This window comes from Solea solea, chromosome 13, assembly GCF_958295425.1.
Source record: "Solea solea chromosome 13, fSolSol10.1, whole genome shotgun sequence".
NCBI classification, from domain to species: domain Eukaryota; kingdom Metazoa; phylum Chordata; class Actinopteri; order Pleuronectiformes; family Soleidae; genus Solea; species Solea solea.
The window spans coordinates 5,396,159-5,418,207 of NC_081146.1; the positions used below are offsets into that span (position 1 = coordinate 5,396,159).

At 39.7% G+C, this 22,049-nt stretch overlaps 2 protein-coding genes and 3 non-coding genes across 6 annotated transcripts; all 5 read left to right on the forward strand.

Annotated features, from left to right (window-relative positions):
* Positions 1-60: 60 nt before the first annotated feature.
* ncapd2 (non-SMC condensin I complex, subunit D2) lies at positions 61-17,936 on the forward strand. Of its 2 annotated transcripts, none has more exons than XM_058647318.1 (32): positions 61-191; positions 796-915; positions 1,044-1,119; positions 1,201-1,259; positions 1,348-1,523; positions 2,071-2,216; positions 2,725-2,852; positions 2,968-3,091; positions 3,222-3,369; positions 4,186-4,383; positions 4,469-4,603; positions 4,681-4,768; positions 5,385-5,592; positions 5,715-5,833; positions 6,195-6,398; positions 6,843-7,017; positions 7,281-7,365; positions 7,505-7,641; positions 9,885-10,017; positions 10,394-10,469; positions 10,560-10,766; positions 10,874-11,034; positions 11,731-11,842; positions 12,464-12,587; positions 12,973-13,128; positions 15,309-15,486; positions 15,574-15,668; positions 15,787-15,867; positions 16,447-16,630; positions 16,715-16,880; positions 16,999-17,118; positions 17,653-17,936. In XM_058647318.1, the coding sequence occupies exons 2-32, from the start codon at positions 798-800 to the stop codon at positions 17,733-17,735; spliced, it is 4,200 nt and encodes a 1,399-aa protein (XP_058503301.1). In that variant the 5' UTR covers positions 61-191; positions 796-797; the 3' UTR covers positions 17,736-17,936. The 2 variants fall into 2 exon arrangements, with proteins under 2 accessions (XP_058503301.1, XP_058503302.1); XM_058647319.1 differs by having other exon boundaries at positions 68-191; positions 793-915.
* Positions 1,619-1,948, forward strand: LOC131472022 (small nucleolar RNA U85). The gene has a single exon (XR_009242055.1). It is a non-coding gene; the product is annotated as a small nucleolar RNA U85 (small nucleolar RNA).
* On the forward strand, positions 3,763-4,050 carry LOC131472023 (small nucleolar RNA U85). Its single transcript, XR_009242056.1, has one exon. It is a non-coding gene; the product is annotated as a small nucleolar RNA U85 (small nucleolar RNA).
* Positions 4,821-5,123, forward strand: LOC131472021 (small nucleolar RNA U85). Its single transcript, XR_009242054.1, has one exon. It is a non-coding gene; the product is annotated as a small nucleolar RNA U85 (small nucleolar RNA).
* A 100-nt stretch (positions 17,937-18,036) lies between the features above and the next one.
* On the forward strand, positions 18,037-21,907 carry nppcl (natriuretic peptide C-like). The gene is made up of 3 exons (XM_058647321.1): positions 18,037-19,595; positions 20,439-20,597; positions 20,810-21,907. The coding sequence occupies exons 2-3, from the start codon at positions 20,499-20,501 to the stop codon at positions 21,110-21,112; spliced, it is 402 nt and encodes a 133-aa protein (XP_058503304.1). The 5' UTR covers positions 18,037-19,595; positions 20,439-20,498; the 3' UTR covers positions 21,113-21,907.
* The last annotated feature ends 142 nt before the right edge of the window (positions 21,908-22,049 follow it).

Consider the following 22,049-nt stretch of genomic DNA (forward strand, 5'->3'; position numbering starts at 1 on the left):
GATGGTGCTGTTGTACCACTCCTGGTAAACACAGGCGCTTTAAAGTGACGTCATAGCTCCGTCCCTTTGGCGCGATGTTGGAGCAAATTTAAATCTGAACGTTCGGTGGCGGTGAACGCAGAGCACAGCACAGCACACTACACGGCAGTTACTGGCTGATATTGTCACTAACAGTACTGCGAGCAACAGAGGTGAGAGTTATCAGTAATTTCGTTAAGTATGAGTTGTTAACCGTCTCCAGCAGCAGCCTTTTCCCCCAACAAGCTACTTTAAACACTCGGTACACACGGTATGGTGGCTCTATAATTAGCATTAGCTAGTTGGCCTGTTAACTTTACTTACAGTAGCCGTTAGCTTGTTAGGCTAGCTAATTCACAACAACAAAGCCATAGTAGTGTTTGGTTATTATAGACTTATACGAGTTGTTAAACTTTCTGGAAAAATTACAGCTCGTGAAAAGTTCGTGTTGAAATAGTGTTCCAGACAAAATTAAGTATTGATGTGCTTGTTGCGGTCATTATTTAAAACTACGTGTTTTCCAACTTTTGTCGTCTGCTGTTCATATGGGTCGAAACAACACGTCCATTTTAGTTTTCCACCATGTTTCTCACTGTAGCTGGTTAAATTCTGCTATGGCTTGTATGACCAACGTTAGTTCTAAGAAAAAAGAGTTAGCAAATCACAAATGTAGAATACGTGTCTCCCGACAATACATTGTATTTTGATATTTTATGTACCTTCTTTATAATGCTGTTTAAGTATACTAATCATTACGTTGTGTTTTTCTTGAAGCAGGGATGTCGTGGGATTTCTTTTTACCTGTGTGTTTAGGAGACCTGGTTAAGACTGGTGGAATCAACCAGTATGTTGTCCAGGATGTGGTATCCCCAAAGCAGCTGCCATCCAGTATCAATAGTAAGTATAAAGGTTGATTTATAAATTTGAATCTGTAAGTTGTTAGCTTTGGGTATTTTCATAGTGAAATATTTTCATTAAAGCAAATTGGGCATTATTACATTAAGATATTCATTTCCTTCATATAGAATTTAAGGCTGCATTGCGGAGTCAGGGGCCTCTGTGTATACTGGAACACTTTGATACTGGCTACAGTGTGCTACAGTAAGTGTGGATCATACAGCTTGCTTTAGTGAGTTCTAACAATATCTGTGCAAACTAAAATCCACTGTCTTTCCTTTTTAGGCACTGTAACTCAGTGGAGCTGGGTGTTAAGGAGGATACTCTGGAAATACTAATACAAGGTTAAGCCTTTCTTGTGTTGCTGTGTTTAAACTGACTGAAATACAACCTTGATGTTCTCTGAACATGTATTAAATTGTTTCTTTTCAGTGGTTAGTGGCCTAGCAGGTTCCCTGCCAGCGGTCCTTATCACCGCGTCCCTCACAGCTGAAGAGCGCAAAGAGAAACTTAATGCATTAAAAATGAGTGTCTTCCTGCTCTGCAAGCTCACAGAGACCCTTGAGAGTTACTCATGCAGGCAGAGTTTTGTCACAGCACCTGGGAAGGTATGATTAATAATCACTCTGATGGCTAAGAAATGTTCAGATATACACCACTGCATGGCTATGACAGCCACATTGTTTGTCCAGCTGCTATAAATGCCCATTGATGAGATCATGGCAATTGTAATGATCCTGTCAGACCAGGAGATTGCAGTCTCTAGCCTGCTGTTAGATGGGTAGTCTTGGTGGTGTGGTGGAGTTTTATTGCACTGCTGTAAGGGCCCACCCACAGTAATGTGTCACCTTCTACATCTCCTGCCTCCCCCCAGAGCTGTGGGGTGGGATAGATACAAGATGACAAACAATGTATGCATGTTTGTTAATTTTTGTGTGTAAGTTATATGAATGTATGTGTATCAGCAGGCAAGAACTGCAGTCTCGTTAGCTGGTTTGGCAGGTATGAACTAGTCTTTGGTAATCTGAGGGCATTTATTGGCATATATTGTACTTTTATTTTTTATATTTGTTATCGCAGGGATTTTCCTAGTGTACTATTCATGGAAACTGATTGTATGAATGATGAATAATCAAGTATTTATTCCTTAAACAGGGTGGTAAAAAAGGTAAAGCTGGTGGAGAGGGACTGCTGCAGTGGGATTCAGAGAGAGAGAAAGTTCTGCAGGCCCTTATCCAGCTCCTCCAGCTGGATATCCGCTCCCTCTGGAACCTCTCCCTGGTGGAGGAAGAGTTCATCAGGTACTCTGTGCTATATGGGGATCTCTGAGCGTTAATACGGTATCAGTCTTAGCTGTCTTAATTGTAGTTTCCCACTTTCTTCTAGCATTTATGAAAATAGCTTTATTTTCACTACCATACCTTTTCAACCTGGAGCAATCCTTCAACTTCACAGTTTGTAGTTATTAAGTGAAGGGCTGCAATGGTTAATTGATTGCTAAATTAATGCCCAACTGGTTTCTTTGCTCCACATAACAATTAAATGATTATTATTATTTTTTTTTTTATTATTTTTTTCTTTGTGGACAAAACTAAGACGTTTGAGAACGTTATCATTTTTATGTTTGGGAAACACAGATCAACATTTTCTCAGACCAAACAACTATTTGATTAATCAACAAATTGACAATAGAAATAACTTGGCTGGAACCATAATTAGGTCTGAAACTCTTGTGTGCATCATGTTTAATTCCAAATGTATCACACCACAACATGAATGCATTTTTGTTTTGTGCCATTGTTCTCAAAGCTGTGTGACCTGCTGTTGTTACAAACTACTTGAGAACCCAACCATCAGTCATGTCAAGAACAAACCCACCAGGGAAAGTATAATCCACTTACTGGGCGTGTTGATCAAGAAGTACAATCACCTCCTTGGTAAGCCTTCACAAGCATGGTTATCCTATCATTAAGATTTGTAATTGAGGGAAAATAATAATAATAATTTTATTTATGTAAAATTTCATTGAGTACTTTCTCTGAACTCCTGCAGGTGCAAGTGTAAAGGTGATCCAGTTACTACAGCACTTTGAGCATTTGGCATCCGTTTTTGCTCAGGCCGTGTCTGTGTGGAGCACAGAATATGGCGTCAGGACTATCATAGGAGAAGTGATAAGGTCAGACCATCTTGTTTATGTGCACACTATGATTATAGTAAATATTGTTGTGGAAATATGATTTTTTACATCAGGTTGTGTAGAAATTAATGTAGTGTTTTTTTTGTTTTGTTTTTCAACCTTCTTACAGGGAGATCGGTCAGAAGTCTGGTGAGGAGCTTGCCAGGGAGGGGTCTGGGGTCAAAGCCTTTGCTTCCTTCCTGTCAGAGCTTGGAGCCCTGGTCCCTGATTTAATGATCCCCACAATCAGCCTGCTCATTACTCATCTGGAAGGAGAGGTACTGCACACCTGAACACTTTCTTTCTGCAATTATTGGGTTGGATGTGAACAAACTACACTGATGTAGACAGAGTCTGTTTGAGAGAGGCTGATTCCCAGTGCCCATGATATTCTTTGGGTCATCTGACAAGTGTATTATTGTATTAAACTGGGCATTTTAGCATCACATTAATGATGGTGCTTTACAGTTCACGCAAGTAGGGGCAGTGTGACAGTGAACCAGCATATGCCCCTGAATTGAGGACATTAAACTAAGCCATCATTCATTTAAATTACAGACCTGTGATTTTTCTGACCGCGACCAGCCATAATGGCTGCTGTGCAAAGAGTTCTCTGGCAGAATTTGTTATGGTAAAATAAAACCCCAATTTAATTGTTCAACTCTCATTTTATCCAATGATGAGACCAAGGCGAATATTAGCTCACTGACTGGGAGCGGGGTTCTTCTTTGCCTTGACTGGCAGGTAATCTTGGCAGTGCAGAGGAGGATTTTTGCTCTGCTGTAAGGGCCTGCCTACAGTGAACTGGCTTGACCCAAATTATTCCTCAACAGTCATTTTGGACTAATTGCTGGGATGATGCCGACAGTGTGCACACAGGTTTAAAAAGGCAAGAAGTTAACCCTGCTCCCTTTACTGTTCAGTTAGCTGTGATTTCTGTCTTTGGTAATCTGAGGGTAGGTTCTTGCTTTGACGTTTCCATGAAAATGCTGTAATGCATCACCCTTTTTCATGTAGGACTTCACAACTGTGGAAAAAAATTGTATTTCACTGACATTAATTTGATCAGTTCTCTAAAACCCTGTGTTTTCCAGAGCCATACAATGCGTGTTGCAGTTTGTGAGGTGCTGGGAGAGACCCTTGTCCGTGTCCTGTGCGGCGACAGCCTTGATGAATCTAGTAAAGCTGACCGTGACAGATTCTTTGACACTCTTCAGGAACATCTGCATGACACACACTCCCATGTTAGGGCACGTGTGTTGCAAGTATACACACGAATCGTCAACAGCAAGGTGTGTTCATTACACTTGTGTATGATTGTAAAAGCATGACATTAAGTTCCAATCTGGTAACAAAAACTGTCCTTTATGTGTTTAGGCACTGCCTTTGTGCAGGTATAGTGAGGTGATGGAGCTTGCTGTTGGGCGACTGATGGACAAATCTATAAATGCTGTGAAGAGTGCTATCCAGTTGTTGGCAGCCTTCATTGCACACAATCCATACAGCTGCAAGGTAAATCAATATGATTCAAAATGTAACTATTGGACATTGTCAAGTTTCACTATCTCACAGAAATGTCTGTCTTTTAGTTGAGCAGTGCAGATCTGAAGAAACCGCTGGAGAAAGAGACAACTAAATTCCGAGAGATGAAAGAGAAACTGGAGGGGAAAGCACCAGGTGTGTACAAACTGTGTTAAAGTCATTTATTCTTATGCCAAACTGTCATTTTGCCCAATGATGAGACCAAGGCGAATACGAGCTCACTGACTGAGAGCTGGGTTCTTCTTTGCCTTGACTGGCAGGTAATCTTGGCAGTGCAGAGGAGGATTTCTGCACTGCTGTAAGGGCCTGCCTACAGTGAACTAGCTTGACCCAAATTATTCCTCAACAGTCACAGTGGGGCAATTCTTGGGATAGTGCTGACAGAGTGTGTGCGTGTGCATGCATGTGAATTTATAAAAAGCAAGAAGTTCACCCTGCTCTCTTTGCTGTTCAGTTTGCCATGAGTTTCCTCTTTGGTAATCTGAGGGCCAAATTCAGAAATCCACTTACACTGCATATTATGACATACCAGCTTTTGCTTTAAGTTTGCATTTTGTTCAATTGAGCAAATTTGCATCCTTCTGATATCCCTTCCTGGATAGATCAATCAATTTTGATCTCCTCCTGCTAGTCTTTTATGTTTTAAATTGTCTGGTGTTTCAGTCACATTTATTATCATCTTAAGATGAAACACAACCATGTGTAGTTAATAAAAACATTCAGTGGCAAACTTTCCATTCTCTCCTGGCAGTGGCAGTGATTAAAGCATCTGAGCTTTGGGCCGCTATGGAACCTGAGCTGCTCATAACAGTCAGTACAGAGCTGGAACCACAAAGTGATACGGAGAAGGTGCATCAGGAAGATGAGGACGGCGGAGATGCAGAAGAAGAAAAAGAGGCAGAAGACGACAGGGCTACTGCAGTGATGATTGCCCAGTACCTCCGTGTTAACAAATACAGGTAAGTCAATGACCACGGTTGATCTGGGTAAGAGCTGACTTAAGGGAAGAATATTTTCCACCATACTGTCAATGAATCATAAAATGGATTTACATTATTTTCTCTGTGTTCAAACTCTATAGGAATGCTGTGCGTCTTTGTGTAAAAGCTCACAGCTGCTTCCCTGAATCTGAGATGTTTGCCTCTCTGTCCACTCTCACCCCTGAGACTCTAATGGAAACACTGGCTCTTATTTTCAAAGGTAAAGACTGCACTCACTTTATCAGCTACTCCTGTAGAGTGCTCTCAACTTTTACATTTTATTAAGAGCAAAAATGAAAACCTTTAGTAATCAGTTCTTTGGAGGAAGTTCATTTTACATTATCTTTCCATTTCATTTCATTAGTCAATAATTGTCTTAACCAGAGTGTATTCAAAGTATAGAATACTTCTCAAACCAGCTGCGTCATCCCTAATTTATTTCATTACTTTAAATGACTTGAGTTCAACACAGAACCTACACCAACACTTTGCAGCAGTTGAACTGTCACACTCCATTCAAGTCTTGTATGATTTCTTCTCAAGTCAAAGTCTTAACATTAAACTGCCTTTAATGTCCTCAGGCTCTGATGATGATGATGCCGCTGAGCTCAGCCAGAATATGCCGCCTACCCCACAGAAAGAGGGGGAGAAAGAGGGGGAGGATGGGGAGCTGAAGAAGCAGGAGATGTTGGTGCAATACCTGAAAGATACAGAAACTTTTGCTTTACAAGTGGAGAGGGCAATTTCTGTTATCAACACCATGCTCTATTTGAAAACCGCATCAGGTAGCAGGCAGTACAGTCACTCAACCAAACTTGTTCATATAGTAGGGCTGCACAATATACCATAAATCTATCATCATCGCAATATACATATGGCAAAAGACAGCTTAAACTGTGATAAATGTTTCCCCCACAGTCAACAGCGGCACCCGCTGTGAGTGCCGAGCAGCGCAGTGTATGTGTGTTTTCTGCATTATTCCTATAGCTTGAAATAAAATTTAATTACATTTTTTTTATATACATTAAACAATGAGATGAATTATAAATATAACAAATGTAAAACAAACATTTATTTGTATTCATTAATTATCACAAGTGATATCGTCATCGCAATATTCCTCAACGATATCGCATGATTTCCTAATTGTGCAGCCCTATCATATAGTGTTTGAATTTATGCTATAATGAGGGTATTGTAATAGTAAACGAAGGTTTTTGTGTTTGTAGTGGTTCAGGAGGCTGTGCAGTTCTGCGTGACAGTGTGCGAGTTCGGTGTTGCCAACTCTGTCAGTGGAGTGAGGAAGATGTTGCCACTCGTCTGGTCAACTGACACTGCCATTAAAGATGCTGTTGTTCAAGCCTACAGACGACTTTTTCTGAACCCTCAGGGAGACAACGTCAGGTTTGTAAAACATACCTGACAGCATGGGAAAACCAAATGCACATCATTTTCAGCCCCTAATGTAACATATGCCTGTTCTAATCTCATAACATGTATTTCCATGTTATTGTATGTTTTAGGTTCTAGGTAATTCAGTTGCCACTATCTTCTAGATTCCAGTTAATATCTAATGCATGCCATGTGTCAAATTATATGAACATTTGTGGTTAAAATTATGTTGTTATGCTTGCAGAAATTGAGTTTCATGTTGATGTTTATATTAGGATGAAAGCCCAGACTCTAGTGGACAGTCTTTCAGAGCTAATGGTGGATGCATCTCTGGGAACAATCCAATGTCTTGAAGAGATAGTGAGTAACTATGTTATTATTCTCACATGGCTCATTTCTATTTTTGATGATAAATTTAAACGGTTATCTGGAATATTTGAGAACACATTTGCAACAGCCATAAAATGCATACTGTATTTGTGCTAAAATATCTCTGTAGGTACAGGAGTTCTTCGGCAGTGGCAGCAATCTCCAGTCCACTGTTGTGCAGGTCTTGTGGGAAAGGTTTACTGGGAAACGAGAGACTTCCGGTGTACACAGACGAGCGGCAGTGTTACTGCTGGGTATGGCTGCACGGTAAGACCCAGATAACTTTGAATATCTTAAGAAATTAAGATAAGATATGTAAATAATCTGTATTTATATAGTGCTTTTCTTGTCTTAGACAGACATTTTGCCAATCACCCATTCGCATACAGCACATTTATATTCAGACAGAAAATAAAAATTATTTTCATAATTGATTAATCTCTCAATTTTATAATTGTATTTGTGGATGCTAATAAATAATAAATTAAGATGTTTGGTCCAGAAAATTAGAAATGTTAATGTTCCCCAGACTTCAAAATGTTCTCAAATGTCTTTTATTCCATTTATAATGTTTTGTAAAATGAAGCAAAGAAACTAAATATTCATATTTAAGAAGCTGAAAAATCAGAGAGCTTCTATTCATTATTTTTAAAATCACTGATTTATCGATTTTCAAATTTGATGGCAATTTATTCAGTAGCTGATTAATATTTGCAGTCCTATGCAGCAGGTTTTTTTTGTTTTGAGGGTTTTCTATCACACAGGGCTAAACTAGCAGATTAATTTGCTTCGTGAGTATGCTCCATAGAACACAGGAGTCATTTTATTATTTTTTCTCTTTCTCTCCCTTCCCTTTTTTCTGCGGGCCTGCAGTTTCATGTGTGGCCAAAGGAGCTGATCACAGAACAAGGGAGCGAAATTGCTTATGTGTGCTCTGGTTATGTCATGTCTGCTTGGCCTTTCATTTATATCTTTTGATTTATTTGACAAATTTTTGCTGGAAGAAGAAAATCAGTACTGCGGAAATCTTAATCGCATGTCACACCCAATCACTGCCGTCAGGAGCAATTTGGGGTGAAGTAAATGTAAGGGTTTGGCTTTTCATGCATTTGACTGGCTAATCATTTCGATATAATTTGCTAATGTGGCCTTAATAGGCAGCCCCATGTGATCCATCCCTGCCCACACTTGTTTTGTGTTTAAACCAGGGGAAAAAATGTTGCCAAATGTGAATCATTTAACTACCGTTTTTCTCCTGGCACTTGGATTTGTTTTAAGGAAACTAGGAAGTCCCATCACAACTTGTGTTGGTTCACACATTATGTGTTTTTGTTCACATTGTTATTTGATATATTTGTCACAGTGAAGAAGAGTAGGTGTGAACAACCAAAATAAGTGTGCCAATTTGTAGGATAAATAGAAATTGTGCAGCAGTATTTGTAAATAGAAACATAGCAGGTGCTGTTTATAATTACGTCATACTGTGGTTGAGAAAATTGCTTTTTGACTAGTAAGAATAAACCTGAGTTTCTCAACAACAATTTTGGAAATTATACTTAGAGCCACATGTAAATACAAAGGGAGACATTAATGCTTATACGCCAGTCAAACAATATAGGTGCAAAAATGAATACATACCTGTACAAATCATGAGGCAACTATATAGGAACATATGTCATGCATTTGCATATTATGATTATAGTTTGTAGAGATTGTACATTTTCAGCAAATTGGACTTTGTTCTTCAATCAGAAGTAATATTGATCAGAATCTCATATCTTAAACATTACCTTCAGATCCATTTTTTTAGTACAGGTGTAAGGTGGAATTTGAGATAACATGTCGTCATAAACTTAATTTCTTATTGTATAGTAAAATAAATGGGACTGTTTGTATTATTACTATACTATTGGTAAGAGAAAATCTTTTTAGTTCAAAGTGTTGAAAGTGTTGAAAGTTGATTGTTTTTATGGAATAGCTACAATATTTCTCACCACTCAAAGGCATTTTCCTTTTAGTCCTGCCTCAGCTACTTGACATTCAGCAAATCCTCTCGTTAGTCAGACTACAAGCTCAGCCTCGGCTCCTCTTCATTGTAATCAAAGTCACGACCATAACTAGGCTCCTTGCCAGCACATATCACTGAAAAAAATATATATATATTTTCTGTGTGTATGTGTTCCCCCTCAATCTACCTCAAAGAGTGCTGTTACTGTAGGGAGAGAGCAAAGAGACTATCTGCAGTCCACCCACACTGCTGCCTCTCCTCATCCAGCCAGCAACATTCAGAACATATTAAATCTTATGTGCTTCTCCTAACCCATCCTCCTACACGCATTATCTGGGCAGCAGCCTGGCAAGGCCAGCACACAGCAGTCGGGGTGATACAGGGCAGAGATGTTAATACTTCACTTTGCATAATCCTTTGATCATTATGGACTCTAACATATTTTACGAACTTTATGCTGTCTTGTAAAATCGCCTGTTTTGTATGTATATTAATCTATCAGGGCAGAGAGAGAGGTGGTTCTCAGTAATCTGGACACTCTGTGCTCCGTCGCTCTTGGAGAAAAAGTGACTGAAGACTTCCTTCTGGCCAGAGACTCAGTAATGACCATCGGCAGTATCACTGACCATGTCAGGGTAAGAAAATGGGAAATTTCACCTTAATCAAAGGGCCAAGTTGACTTGACATTAGTGGGTCAATGTGACAGTGTTAAAAAATTGTAAGACTCAATTTATATTGAAGGAATTTGTATGTTTCCTCAACTTCTAAGAGTTGTCCTGAATTCACTTTTGAGTTTTACACAGCACTGTACCTCCAGGATGTGTTTCTTTGAATTTCTTTTATTACGGTTTAAGTATAATAAAAGATCTGAAACATAATTTCTATCAATAGCCACAAAAATGTACTACTAGTTCTTATGGCATTCATTATGAAATATATCCTTAACAAAGAACCTCTAAATACAACACTGTAATGCAAATTCAATATCATGCATTTCAATATTTCCACCAGCAATCAAAAGGTGCTCCATTCAGATTGCCCCAGGACCATCAGCTCTTCAGCTGCCTGACCCAGGCCATTGCTGACGGTAAATGCAGATAAATGTGCCCAGTAAGAATATTCCTAGTGTTTGTCTTTGCCACTCATGTCTTCTTGAAATTGTTGGTATTTATTCCAGGTGTGGTGATGGCAGACCCTTACTGGCAGAGCTTCATGGAACAGGCTGTACGTCTCATCTACTTCCTAGCTGAATCCCCTGATCAGCTGTGCTCTCGGCTGCTCCATCGCAGTGCTCGCCTCTTGTTGGATCAGATTGCAGAAGGTGGGGAAGTTAACAAAGATCCTGACCAAACGCAAGATGGATCTCAAGAGTCCAGTGAACAAGGTGAGTTCCCACGTGTCTCCTTCTAAAGTGGAAATTTGTAGTGTAATATATAATCGGACTAGGCATTTTCTCTTAATCATGTGTCTGCTTGTCTCTGTTTCCTGCAGTGAACTGTGTGTGCCTAGCCCAGCTGTTGGCTCTGTGTGGCTGTGTGGCCTTCTGGCAGGTGTCCCACCTTGAGCGCAGTGTGAGTGCAGAGCTGCGGAGGAGAAGAGGAGAGACAGAAGAGAGGGAGGAGAAAGAGAAAGGCCCATCCAGCAAAGCCAAGGTGAGGAGGCTGCTGGATACATCTCTATTCTGTCTTGTTAATGTTGGTTGGCAGTGCATTTCCCCAATAATAATCATTATGTATTAGATTAATGAACAAAAAGATGAGTGATGGCATATAATTGTTCAGCTCATCAGGGAACAAGAAGATCAATGTCACCCTAATTAGAATTAGAAACCTTTTTAATTATTTTTTTTCAAATAAATGAAACAGTGGTTGAGTGGCATAAAACAAAATTCAGTTTTGACTTGCAATTTGATTTTCCCAATTTACTCTACCATGATATAATTGAGGGATATTTCTCACAAAAGAGAAGTTTCCATTGATTACTTAACCTATGGAAATCTATCTGTATTGACATTCAGTACAGCCCCTTTTTAAGTTGTTTTTGTTACTCAAAATACTGAAATGTCTATGTTGAGATTTACTCTTATTAAACTGTGTGAGCTTGTATGGCTAGTGTGTTAAAAGTAGTCTTCAAATTAACAAAATTGTAAATTAAAAGACATTTAATTATTTTTACAGTCATTAACCACAATCGCAGCATAACGGCAATCCTTCTTCTCAGCTGCTGGTATGAGTTATTAAATAATCTTAACCAAAGGTAGTTCCTAAATGAGACCAGTCAATGAGATCTGTCCAAAGAAGAAATATTGGAGAAGAAAGTGGCTTTAAAAAGACATTGTTTTTCAACAGCAAGCAGCCAATGAGAGCGCCATGGAGGAGGAGCTTGGATTGATGGGTGCTTCTGCTGAAGATACAGAGGCTGAACTCATCAGAAAGATCTGCGAGACTGAATTACTTGCTGGTAATAAAAACCTCTTGTCCGTTGCTTTAGTCTCCCACATTAAACAGTATTCAAAGGCCCTGTATAACCGGCATGAGTCCCAGAGTGAAAAAATCTCAAAACGCCATCCTTGCATTGTTCTGTATACAATCAATAGGAAACCGTGCTCTTGCATTTGCCATCTTCCTCATTGTTTCTTATTATTGTGTTTTGAGATTGCTTGTTTTACTCACTTAATGTTAATTTTTTTTCCTCCATTATGTCTCCTGGCATGGTTCAATCTGCCTCTCTTTCTGTGATTGTTTACATACTAGTGATATATACTTCTTCAAATAAAGATTTATTTAGAAAAAAAGGTTTGTACATATCCTACATGTTGTCTTGGTTTTTGGTGTATTACTGTGGCAGTGTTACATACATGCCTGGCATATGTACTCTAGTGTTATGTCATTTTGGGGGTTCCGTGTCTATGAAGGTATTTCTTGAAATTATGCAGTGTTTACGGAAAATGTAAAAAATAAAAAGATTGTGTCTAAGGCTTAAGCACCCTCTCCTACCACCCATTACAATCACAGATTTTGCTTGCACTGTATTTTCATATATATTTTTAACATGGTCTCCTCACACTCATCTTTTTCTTAGAGGAGAACTTGCTTTGTGCATTTCTTCCCCTGCTGGTGAAAGTCTGCAGCTCCCCTGGACGTTACTCCCACCCACAGCTCACCACTGCTGCCTGTCTGGCACTCTCTCAGTACATGATGATAAGGTAAACACACTGCCCTCATATCTGATTTAAGCAGTTGGTTGGTCAAAACTAAATCATTTCACCATTTTAGTTTATGAAGTAAAATACCAGCAGATTGACTGATTCTATTTTAGAAAGGGTGAATTGCTACGTTTCAGGATATTTAAACCTTTTTCTGCGTTTGTTCTTTTGTTTGACCTGATCCAATAATTACAACATTTTATCTTAAGCTGTGTGACAAAGTGGCTGGAAATCTGAAAGTTTTATGACATTTTATATGCTATAAAAACACATAATCAAGATAACCTCCAGATCATTTAGGTTTGTATGACTGCTAATTAATTAATTTAATTGTTGGGATAACATTTAATACTGTGAGGTTTTTTTTTTTTTTGCTTTTTGCCAGCCCATCTGTGTGTGAGGAGAACATCCGTCTCATGTTTACCGTGCTGGAGCGCTCTTCTCTTCCAGTTGTCAGAGCTAATGCAGTAATTGCCCTTGGAGACCTTACTGTTCGTTTCCCAAACATTTTGGAGCCCTGGACACAGAATCTCTATGCCAGGTAATGTCATTAAATTGATCAATCCCGAATGTTGAATAAATTTGTCGAACCCAGATCAGTGCCGAACTTAAACGGAGGGAAAAGAAAGAAGACGCTCTTCTCCATGACCCTGCTCAATGCTCATGAACTGCCTGTAATCAGACACAGCTGAGCGGGAGGGCTTTTATTGAACATGCTCAGTATCACAGGTGGTCAGTTTCACAAATTCAGTTTGCCCAACATCAATAAACAATAAATACAAATAATATTGAGGGCACAGTTCAACAGGGACTCATGATTATTATTACCGTACACTAACTGATGTTCTTTTAATTAGGTCCACATTATCATAATATCCATAGATTTTGTTGTTTTTCTGTGCCCAAGCTGAGGGAGGAGTTGAGTGGGTGGACTGTAAATGATGTTTAATCTCAGCCAACATTTCCCTTATGCTTGTACACTTGAGCCATCGACATCCAGAACCCACCACCACCGTCACCATGTCTGAGCGTGTTGTTCTTTCAGCCAGTGAAGTGTTGCTGCTGTCACAATGCTCCACTGAGCCACATGATGGAAAAAGTTTACTCTTTCCATCACGACTTTTTAATGGAGAGAAGCAAACTTTGAGATGATCTACGATGGTACAACTGTGATATCTTCCTTGTATACTGACCTCTGCAGTTGCCATGGGAACTGGCCAGCATTTCATGGCTTGTATAAACCCTCCCTCTGGTGAACTGGGGAGGAGTCTTAGCCCGAACAAGACAAGGGCACTTTTAGACAACGAACAACTTAATTTCTAGTGTGTTACAGGCTGTGACTAGGACCAATGACTAGTGTGTCGTAATTACATAGAGCGGTTGAATGAGCAGAAGGGAATAATTTGTTTGAAGTCAAAGGTTTTGCAAGCGTTTATGCTTGTAGGTACACTTTCATTTTAATAACACTTTATGGTTTCTATCTGTTTTTCCTGCACAAAGTTACACTAGTTCCCTATAGTCAAGGCAGAAGCTGACGTTTCTTTTGATGAAGTGCAGTTTTAATTGGAATGCCTGATAATGCTCTCATTGAGTTGTTTTGGGTGTGTAAAACATTCTGTTCTTTTCATAATGTGTTGGTGCCCTCATAATGTTCTTACCTGATAAGCATTTCAGACTGCTTCTTAATTGTCTCCTGTTCACAAATACCTCACTTTTCTCAAGGCCGCTGTCCTGGAGCTTACTGATAAGAGCATTAAAAATTAATTACCCTGTTCCTTACTGTTGTAAGCCCCTGCAGTGGTATATGATGTATGCCATGCACACGTGTCTGATCCTTTGCCAGGAGTCCTGCTCTCTGGCATACGTTAGAAATGGTTAATGAGTTTCTTTTATTCTGTGGTTTTGGATGAGGCCAAATCTAAATTGTTGTCGGAATGCAATCAGATTGTCCTGCCACAGCCTGTCCACTCCCATTGTCCACAGCTGAGGCAATGACAGTTATTTGGTTTCACTAATGTTCTGGGTAATTTTACTCTTGTAGAGAGCCTTTTTGTTTAGGATGGGGAAATGACAGCACCAGGCAAGGTATTTTGCATCCACTCTTTTCTGGGATTTTTAGTTGACATATTTACAGAGTGTTTAATGGAATGGATGTATTGGTCTGTCAGGCATTTAATTGTGTTCCCAAGAGGACAAATCCATTGTGGTCACCTTTTGTTTCCTCACATTGGTGCAATATCTAAAACAAAAAAACAACAATTTCTTAAAAATTTTTATTTTATTTTTTTAAGAATTAATAATCTTTGTTTTGTTGACTTTTCTTCAAGGGCAACAAGAGGTTCATGTGTGGTTTTGAATGGAATGAAAATGTTCCCTTTCAGAATGTTGTTGAGAATCCCTCTACTACTACAACTACTACTAAATCTACTAATAGATTTGATTCAAATTGTGTGTAATATTAAATATCCATAGCCACAATAAAGCTGAAAAGAAAAAAAATCATACAAGAATTTAACACTCAGACTGTTTTATTTTGGTTTGATCAAATACCTGTTGAAATGAATGTCCTTTCTGTCGAGTTGTGTACTGCTGATTAGCAAAGTTTAGTATGCTGACAAGTTAAACTCGGACGATAAGGAGACTGCAGTCTCTTTGTCTTGGCACCAAAGGGGAAGAAAATGATCTTGTCAGTAAGTTAACAGCCTCTTCTCCCCCTTTCAGGCTCAGTGATGAGATTCCGTCAGTGAGGCAGACAGCTGTGACAGTTCTTACCCAGCTGGTACTTAAGGATGTGCTCAAGGTCAAAGGACAAGTCAGCGAGGTGGCTGTGCTGCTAATTGACCCTGAGCCGCACATCGCCAGCCTCGCACTGAACTTCTTCAATGAATTGGCCACCAAGGTACACACACACCCATACAGAAGTCTCACTGTAGGGGGGAATAATTGGGAAGGTTTTTTAATTGTACTCACTGGTGTCACCCATTAGGACAATGCCATCTATAACCTTCTACCAGACATCATCAGTCGCCTGTCTGATCCAGAGAGGGGCATGAGCTCAGATGACTTCAACATTATCATGAAGTGAGTGTCGCTTGGTGTCTTTTTTTTGCGCGTTTGCTGTATTTGTCTATGCTGTGCAGGCAGATTCTGGACAAAGTGATTAGTTTGTTGATGCCGTTTTGTTTGTAAATGTTTTTAGGCAGCTGTTCTCCTACATCACCAAAGAAAGACAGACTGAGTCTCTGGTAGAGAAAATGTGTCAGCGCTTCAGGACTGCCAAGTGAGTATATCTCCACCTCCCATTTCCCATCTTCACACCTGTGACCTGTATCTTTTATTTTTCTTCTTTTTATTTTTTACCACAATATACCGTTTCCTGGCTCACATCTAAACTGCAGGGTATCATTTGTACAAGATGTGGGGGTGGATGAGCGGTAATTAGTGGGTGAAAAGAGATGGACAATTACAGAGGGTTTAACAGTTGAATTCACCTGTCACCTTCAGTCAGTGACATCGCCTTTTTCACTCATTTTGTCATGGAAACTGTCTTCCCATGTAGCTGAGGAATGTAGACAAACAATTGGCGCTCTTGGGCTTCAGTCAGCCTCTGACTCATACTCCATCTGTACTCGAGCGCGCACAGGAAGGGCATTTTATATTATACAATGGCAAAGTGAATTTAGATACAAAAGGTTCCTGGAAAATGAGATTTGTTCCAAATGCCAGAGCGAAGCCATACTCATGAGTAATGAGCTAATGAGCTTTTTGTTGTGCAGCTTGAATTTCTATGCACTTCACATAGTTTCAAATCTAGTTTAGTCCCTAATTCCAATGACTCTCATTGTACTTCTCTCCTCAGGACGGAGCGTCAGTGGTGTGACTTGGCCATGTCTCTGTCTCTGCTGTCTATGTGTGAGCGTGGCTTTAAGAGGCTGCAGGAGTGCTGGGAGTGTTACAGTGACAAGTTGACTGAACCTGGAGTTTACCAGCCTCTACTCTCCATCACTGCCAAGCTCCGCCGTGGAGCTAAACCCCAGTTTAAGGTACAACATACGAACATATAAAGAATTGGAGTATTTTGCCATTATTATTTTTTTGTGTGTACTTATCATGACTTAATTAACCAGGCCCAGGTAGATGAGTTTGAAAAGCGTCTGACTGCAGTTCACACACGTGGGCTGGAGAATGTAGAAAGCCCTGAGATGGACGAGGAAACCCAAAAAGAAGCACCCTCTGAGAAGACCGTCATGCGTACACCTTTGCCCGCCCGGGGCCGTCAAAGGACCAAGAGAGGTCAGTACTCCCTGGCTTTGTCGTTCAAAGGATTCTGCTAATTGTAAATGTGTGGATACAAGTAAATGAGGTGTGATTGAAATTAGCAAATGCTTAAAATCTACAACCTCTAACACAGGTCAAACAAAGCCTTCAACATCCAGCCATGGTGACGACAGTTTTATGACGCCTCGGAAGTCTCGCAAGTCCAAGAAACCGGTGATCACCTTTAGTAGTGATGAAGAGGAGGATGAAGAGGGTGAGTTTAACATCTTTCTGTGTAATATTTTTTTAAAATGTAATATAAAATTAATACACAGATGGATTCATCGCATATCATTTTATTTGACTTTTCTGGATTTACTTTATGAAATTGTCAGAAAGGTAATTTTACTTAAATGATAAATAAGGTGATTTATTACTTTCTTTCAGTTGATTTAATAGGTGTTGACATTTATTAAATTGATGGTGTAATGTGTAGAATTTAATTTCCTGTGTTTTGTATGTCTTATACTTACAAAATACTGATTATTGATTTTACAAGGATCAGTGTTTGGATTAGACCAGATTAAGATTTAGGACTGTTCTAAATCATCCTTAGATGCTTATAAAAACAGCACTAATTCAGAATCTGAGGATGTTTCTACTCAAGTTGCTAAAATAAATATACTGGATGATGTTTAGGTATTTTTTCTTTGCAGAAAAACATGATCAAATCAAAACTATAGTCAGTCAGAACACTTTCAGCTTGAGACGACTTGTCTTTCTTAACCTATTACTGTTTTCCTATCAGATGCTCTAATGGCAGAGAGTGAGACGCCTAAAGTGACAACACCCATCGCCCGTACATCCAGAAGAGCTCGCCTCAGAAACTGATTTTCTGTTTTTGTTGTATTTGTCTTATTTTTGTGTAACTTTTTAATCTTTTATCCAAAATGAAATTTTTTTGCCTTTTTTATTTTTTTAAAATCTTGTATATTTTTAAGATACTGGTTCTTAGCAGCAAACGGCAGTCATCTAACATGTAATAACAGACCCGAAACATCTTTTTATAATAAACCTGTTTGTGGTTTTGAACTCTTTGGCTGTCTGTGTCAGTTTGAGCTGTCATTCACAGGCATTGCTCGGATGCTGACACCAGTAAATGTGTGAGGAGTTTGGGTATATGCTGGGTCACGTCGAGTAAATTTATGCCATCTTTACAAGCAGCTTTGAATGTCTTTGTATCATGTGTTTGGACAGCGGTGTTTAACGGGCTGTCACAGCTTGCTCAGACAGTATAACTACCTCACATGCTTCAACACTTACTTTTCCTGAATTTCATTTTTTGCTCTTAACAGCATTTTCTGATATCAGACTTTTACCAGAAGAGAAAAAATACCTCCAAGTGCAGCTGTGTTTATTTGCAACTGTTCCCCCCTCTTGTTCTGTCTGACACATTTGCTGTTGCCTAGTTGGCCACCTCTGTTCTCCTGTAATCAATCTCTTTTGTGGGTCTCTCTCTGTTCTCTGCCTGCCACTTTTTTTTCTTCCTCCCATCTTCCTCCTACTCTCCGCTGCCTGCTTTTCCTCCTCCAGCTCCTCACTTCATGGACATCACATGTACAGTAGTTTAACCCCCTCCTCCATCCACTCCTCATCACTTATCTCGCCCACTTCCTCTCCCACACGTCCTCTCCGAAAAGATGAGAGGGGTGCGTTTCTGTATGTGATTGTTATGTTATGTAAAAACACTTTACCAACAACAGGCTAACGGTATGATTGCACTAGTAGTTGGGTTTTATCAGAGTTTAAATGAGTTTAGTGGGTGCTAAGAGAACAGACCTCTAACTTACAGCGTACAAACCTAAATTGTGCTTGTGGGTATTTAAACTTTCACGACACATGTTGCCTACAGCATGTGTTTTAATTAAGAGGACACTGATTGAAGCGTGTGACAGAGGTGAACAATCGCGGCTCAGTGTCTGATGCACATTGGTAATTGCAGTGTTTTATTTACTTGAAATAATTGGAGGCTGCTGAACTTTGAGGTCTGTGAGTTGGATGGCACGGCTCCTGTGTGTATTGTAATTTTGGTGGCAGGGGGTACAGGGAGCAGATGGCACTGACAGACTGTAACTTACACAACAGAGAGCAGGGAGGTCAGTGCATGCTGGGAAAGACCACAGAGACAAAGGTTGAGAGAGGGAGGCTAACATGCGCGAGGAGCATTGTTGCCACATGGCAAATGTATAATTCAGATTAGGCCGTGACACAAACCATGTGAATCCAGCCAGGTCACTTCATAACTCACTGCCCTCTTTGACAAAGTACTGGATCACTACTGCCCTCTGACCTTGATTTGTGCAGTGCGGCTGTGGCATCAGGATGGTGCACAGTACACACAGTCACCTTGGCAATGACAATCACTCTCCAAGGCTATGACATCACTCCACAAAAAGATGTGGAGGAGGAGAAGAAAATGGGGGTGGGGATCATGTCTTTCTCTACAAAAACCCTGCAGCATCCCAGCTTGATGCCCCAACATCCAGCTTCTTTCCGAGAGGACGGACGAAAAAAAATCATCCCTTCACTTCCATCACAGAGCGAGGAGTGGGAGGAGTCAGGCGAGTGAGATAGTGATGCTCCAGGCAGGTGCCAACAAGTGAGAGGTAGCTGCAAGACCAAGAGTGAGGGGGATGGAGAAGAGTCTGTGAGCGACAGAAGACGTTCGGAACCGTGACAGAAAACCAATAGGTGAGCACTTTCAATTTTCCTGTTTAGATCACGTCAAACCAAAAGTAAGACTTAATTCCATTGTTTTTTTTGTGAGCATTATTTTGCATAGAAAATTAACACATTGATAATATCTTAAAAATGATGCTGACTTATTTTGAATATTTAAATTCCATAATCCATGCAGCATAAAAACAGGGCAGAATTCTAGTATGTCATTAAAAATGATAACATCTCATTACGAACAGTTTTATCTTAAATCAAATAATCTTTTTATCCATCAATTTAGACCTACTACAGGAGAAAGTTTTTAAGTGTTTTCTTCATACATGTTTTATATAAATTAATGATGTAAACAGTATTTATATCCTATATGAAGTTACAGATGACTATTATGTGACTACCTTATGATTTGTTCTTTGTTTTTGTCTACTAACCACTTTCTTGTGATATGCCAATTTTTATGAAGGTTTTTAGGATAATCTTAATCCTCCTTCATATTCTCATGAAATTTATATTGTATCTTTTTTTTTATCTGTGGAAACATAATTAAATGAATAAACAATAATTCATTCCCCCTGGTTCTGTTTTATGAAACTGTAAAAATGCTTGAATGTGAACTGGGACAGCTAGAAGCCCCACATAATTATAATTTTTTAACATGTTAACATTTACATGTTCTTTGATCTTTTATAAAGAAATGCCATCAGTGCAGTTTTCTCTTGCTCTCTCACTGTATATTTATTTAGAATTGACTAAACTGCTTATGTCAAGACCATTTATTTTCTATGAAATGTTTTTCATGTGTGGAGATGCATTTTCTCCAACTTATTTCAAATCTATTTTTGTTTGTTTTTTTTGCAGCCAGAGTGTTTACAGTTTTCTCTGCACCGTCAGTCTGTCGTGCTCCTTATCTGCGCTGCCATGCTGTGTCCTGTGCTGCTTTGTGCCACTCTGCTCCTCCTGACTCCAATGGAAATCACGGAGTCTCGCGCTCTGCATCCTTCTCCTGATGCTGTGCAGGTAGAGTGAAAGGGAGGGGGGAGGAAAGGGGGAGAAAGGGGACCGAAAAAATTGAATGAGAAGTAATCTGAGTGGATGAATGGAGGATTCAAAGAGAACAGTCCAGATTGAAGGAGGGAGGAGTAATGAAATGCATCACTGATTGAATTATTCTCCCTCCTACACTCGCTGACAATTAAATTTAAATCTTTTATTTTTTTTCCCCTCTGCAGTTTATGGAGCAGTTTCTGGAACGTTACAATGACCTTTTGACCCTGGATGACCTGGAGAACCTGTTGAACAGTCCAGCAGAGGAGCAGTCCACCCTCTCCTCCTCCTCTGGGGTCAAATCAGCCGAGTATCCCAAATGGGCTGATGTACAAACGCAGCCGGAAACCCCCTGGCTGCGTCTGCTCAAAGGCGCTCTGGCCAATCAGAAGCGAGCAGAACCGGACCGGTCACGGAGAGGCTGGAACCGGGGATGCTTTGGGCTGAAACTGGATCGGATCGGGTCCATGAGTGGACTGGGCTGTTAGTGGAGGAGAGAGAGAGAGAGAGAAATAAAGACTGATGACATCCTTCTTAGCAGTGGCGTGCACAGACAATTCAGGGGGTAAGGGCTTCACAAGAAACAAGTTTCTATAAAATTACTGTATAAAAAGTGACTAAAATTACAACACAAATGCGTTTTTGGGACATTATTATACATTTTAATTAAGAGTTAATGCTATGGGCTGCGTTTAAAAAAAACAAACAAACAAAAAAACAATAGGAAATTAATATATACATATGTTTTTCAGAAGGGGGCTCTTATTTGGTCAGAGGGCAAAACAGCAGGTGCTTGAGCACCACCTTGAGTCTATCTGTGCACGTCCATGCTTCCTAGATTATAATACAGAGACACACACAGAGGTGTTGAGCTGCAGTGAAGGATGGTTACATGTCTGTAGACTTCATGTGGTGTGTGGTGTAAACTTGCTTATGTGGTGTCATGCAGCGTAGATCACATGCTTCACATATTTCTGTGTTCTGTTCAGCAGAGCAGCTGTAGCCTATTAAAAAAACCGTTATTCAGTGTTTATTAGAACATGTGAGCAGTCATCTTTACTTGTTGGGCGTGTATTTTTTTTTAGTCGATTGGCTCTTTATGTATCTGTAGTGTTGTCTGTGTACAGTACATGTGAAGATGTGTAGACATTCTGTGGCCAGAGGACTGTTTAAAATCAGGTGTAACGCACATGGATGTCCAGAAATGGTGGCACCTGCAATTCCTGAAGATTGTTTTCTATGTTTACTTATGATTTGCATGAATAAATGGATTTGTCATTTGCCATGTTGCTTTGTTTTTTCTCAAAGAAATTTGAATGATTGTGAGAGTCACTGACTCTAACCGCTTGTGCGTTACTAAATCGTGCAGTGACTCCTGGACAAAGTGACGTTTCCTCCACAGTCCTTCTGGAATATTTTTGGCAA

What these genes read in the sequence shown, in the direction of transcription:
- ncapd2 (XM_058647318.1), top strand. Translation starts at nt 798, where the DNA reads ATGTCGTGGGATTTCTTTTTACCTGTGTGTTTAGGAGACCTGGTTAAG. An exon ending in GTGGAGGAAGAGTTCATCAG is followed by an intron (nt 2,217 to 2,724) that starts GTACTCTGTGCT and finishes TTGTTCTCAAAG; the next exon opens with CTGTGTGACCTGCTGTTGTT. An exon ending in TTACTCATCTGGAAGGAGAG is followed by an intron (nt 3,370 to 4,185) that starts GTACTGCACACC and finishes TGTGTTTTCCAG; the next exon opens with AGCCATACAATGCGTGTTGC.
- nppcl (XM_058647321.1), top strand. Translation starts at nt 20,499, where the DNA reads ATGCTGTGTCCTGTGCTGCTTTGTGCCACTCTGCTCCTCCTGACTCCA. An exon ending in CTTCTCCTGATGCTGTGCAG is followed by an intron (nt 20,598 to 20,809) that starts GTAGAGTGAAAG and finishes TCCCCTCTGCAG; the next exon opens with TTTATGGAGCAGTTTCTGGA.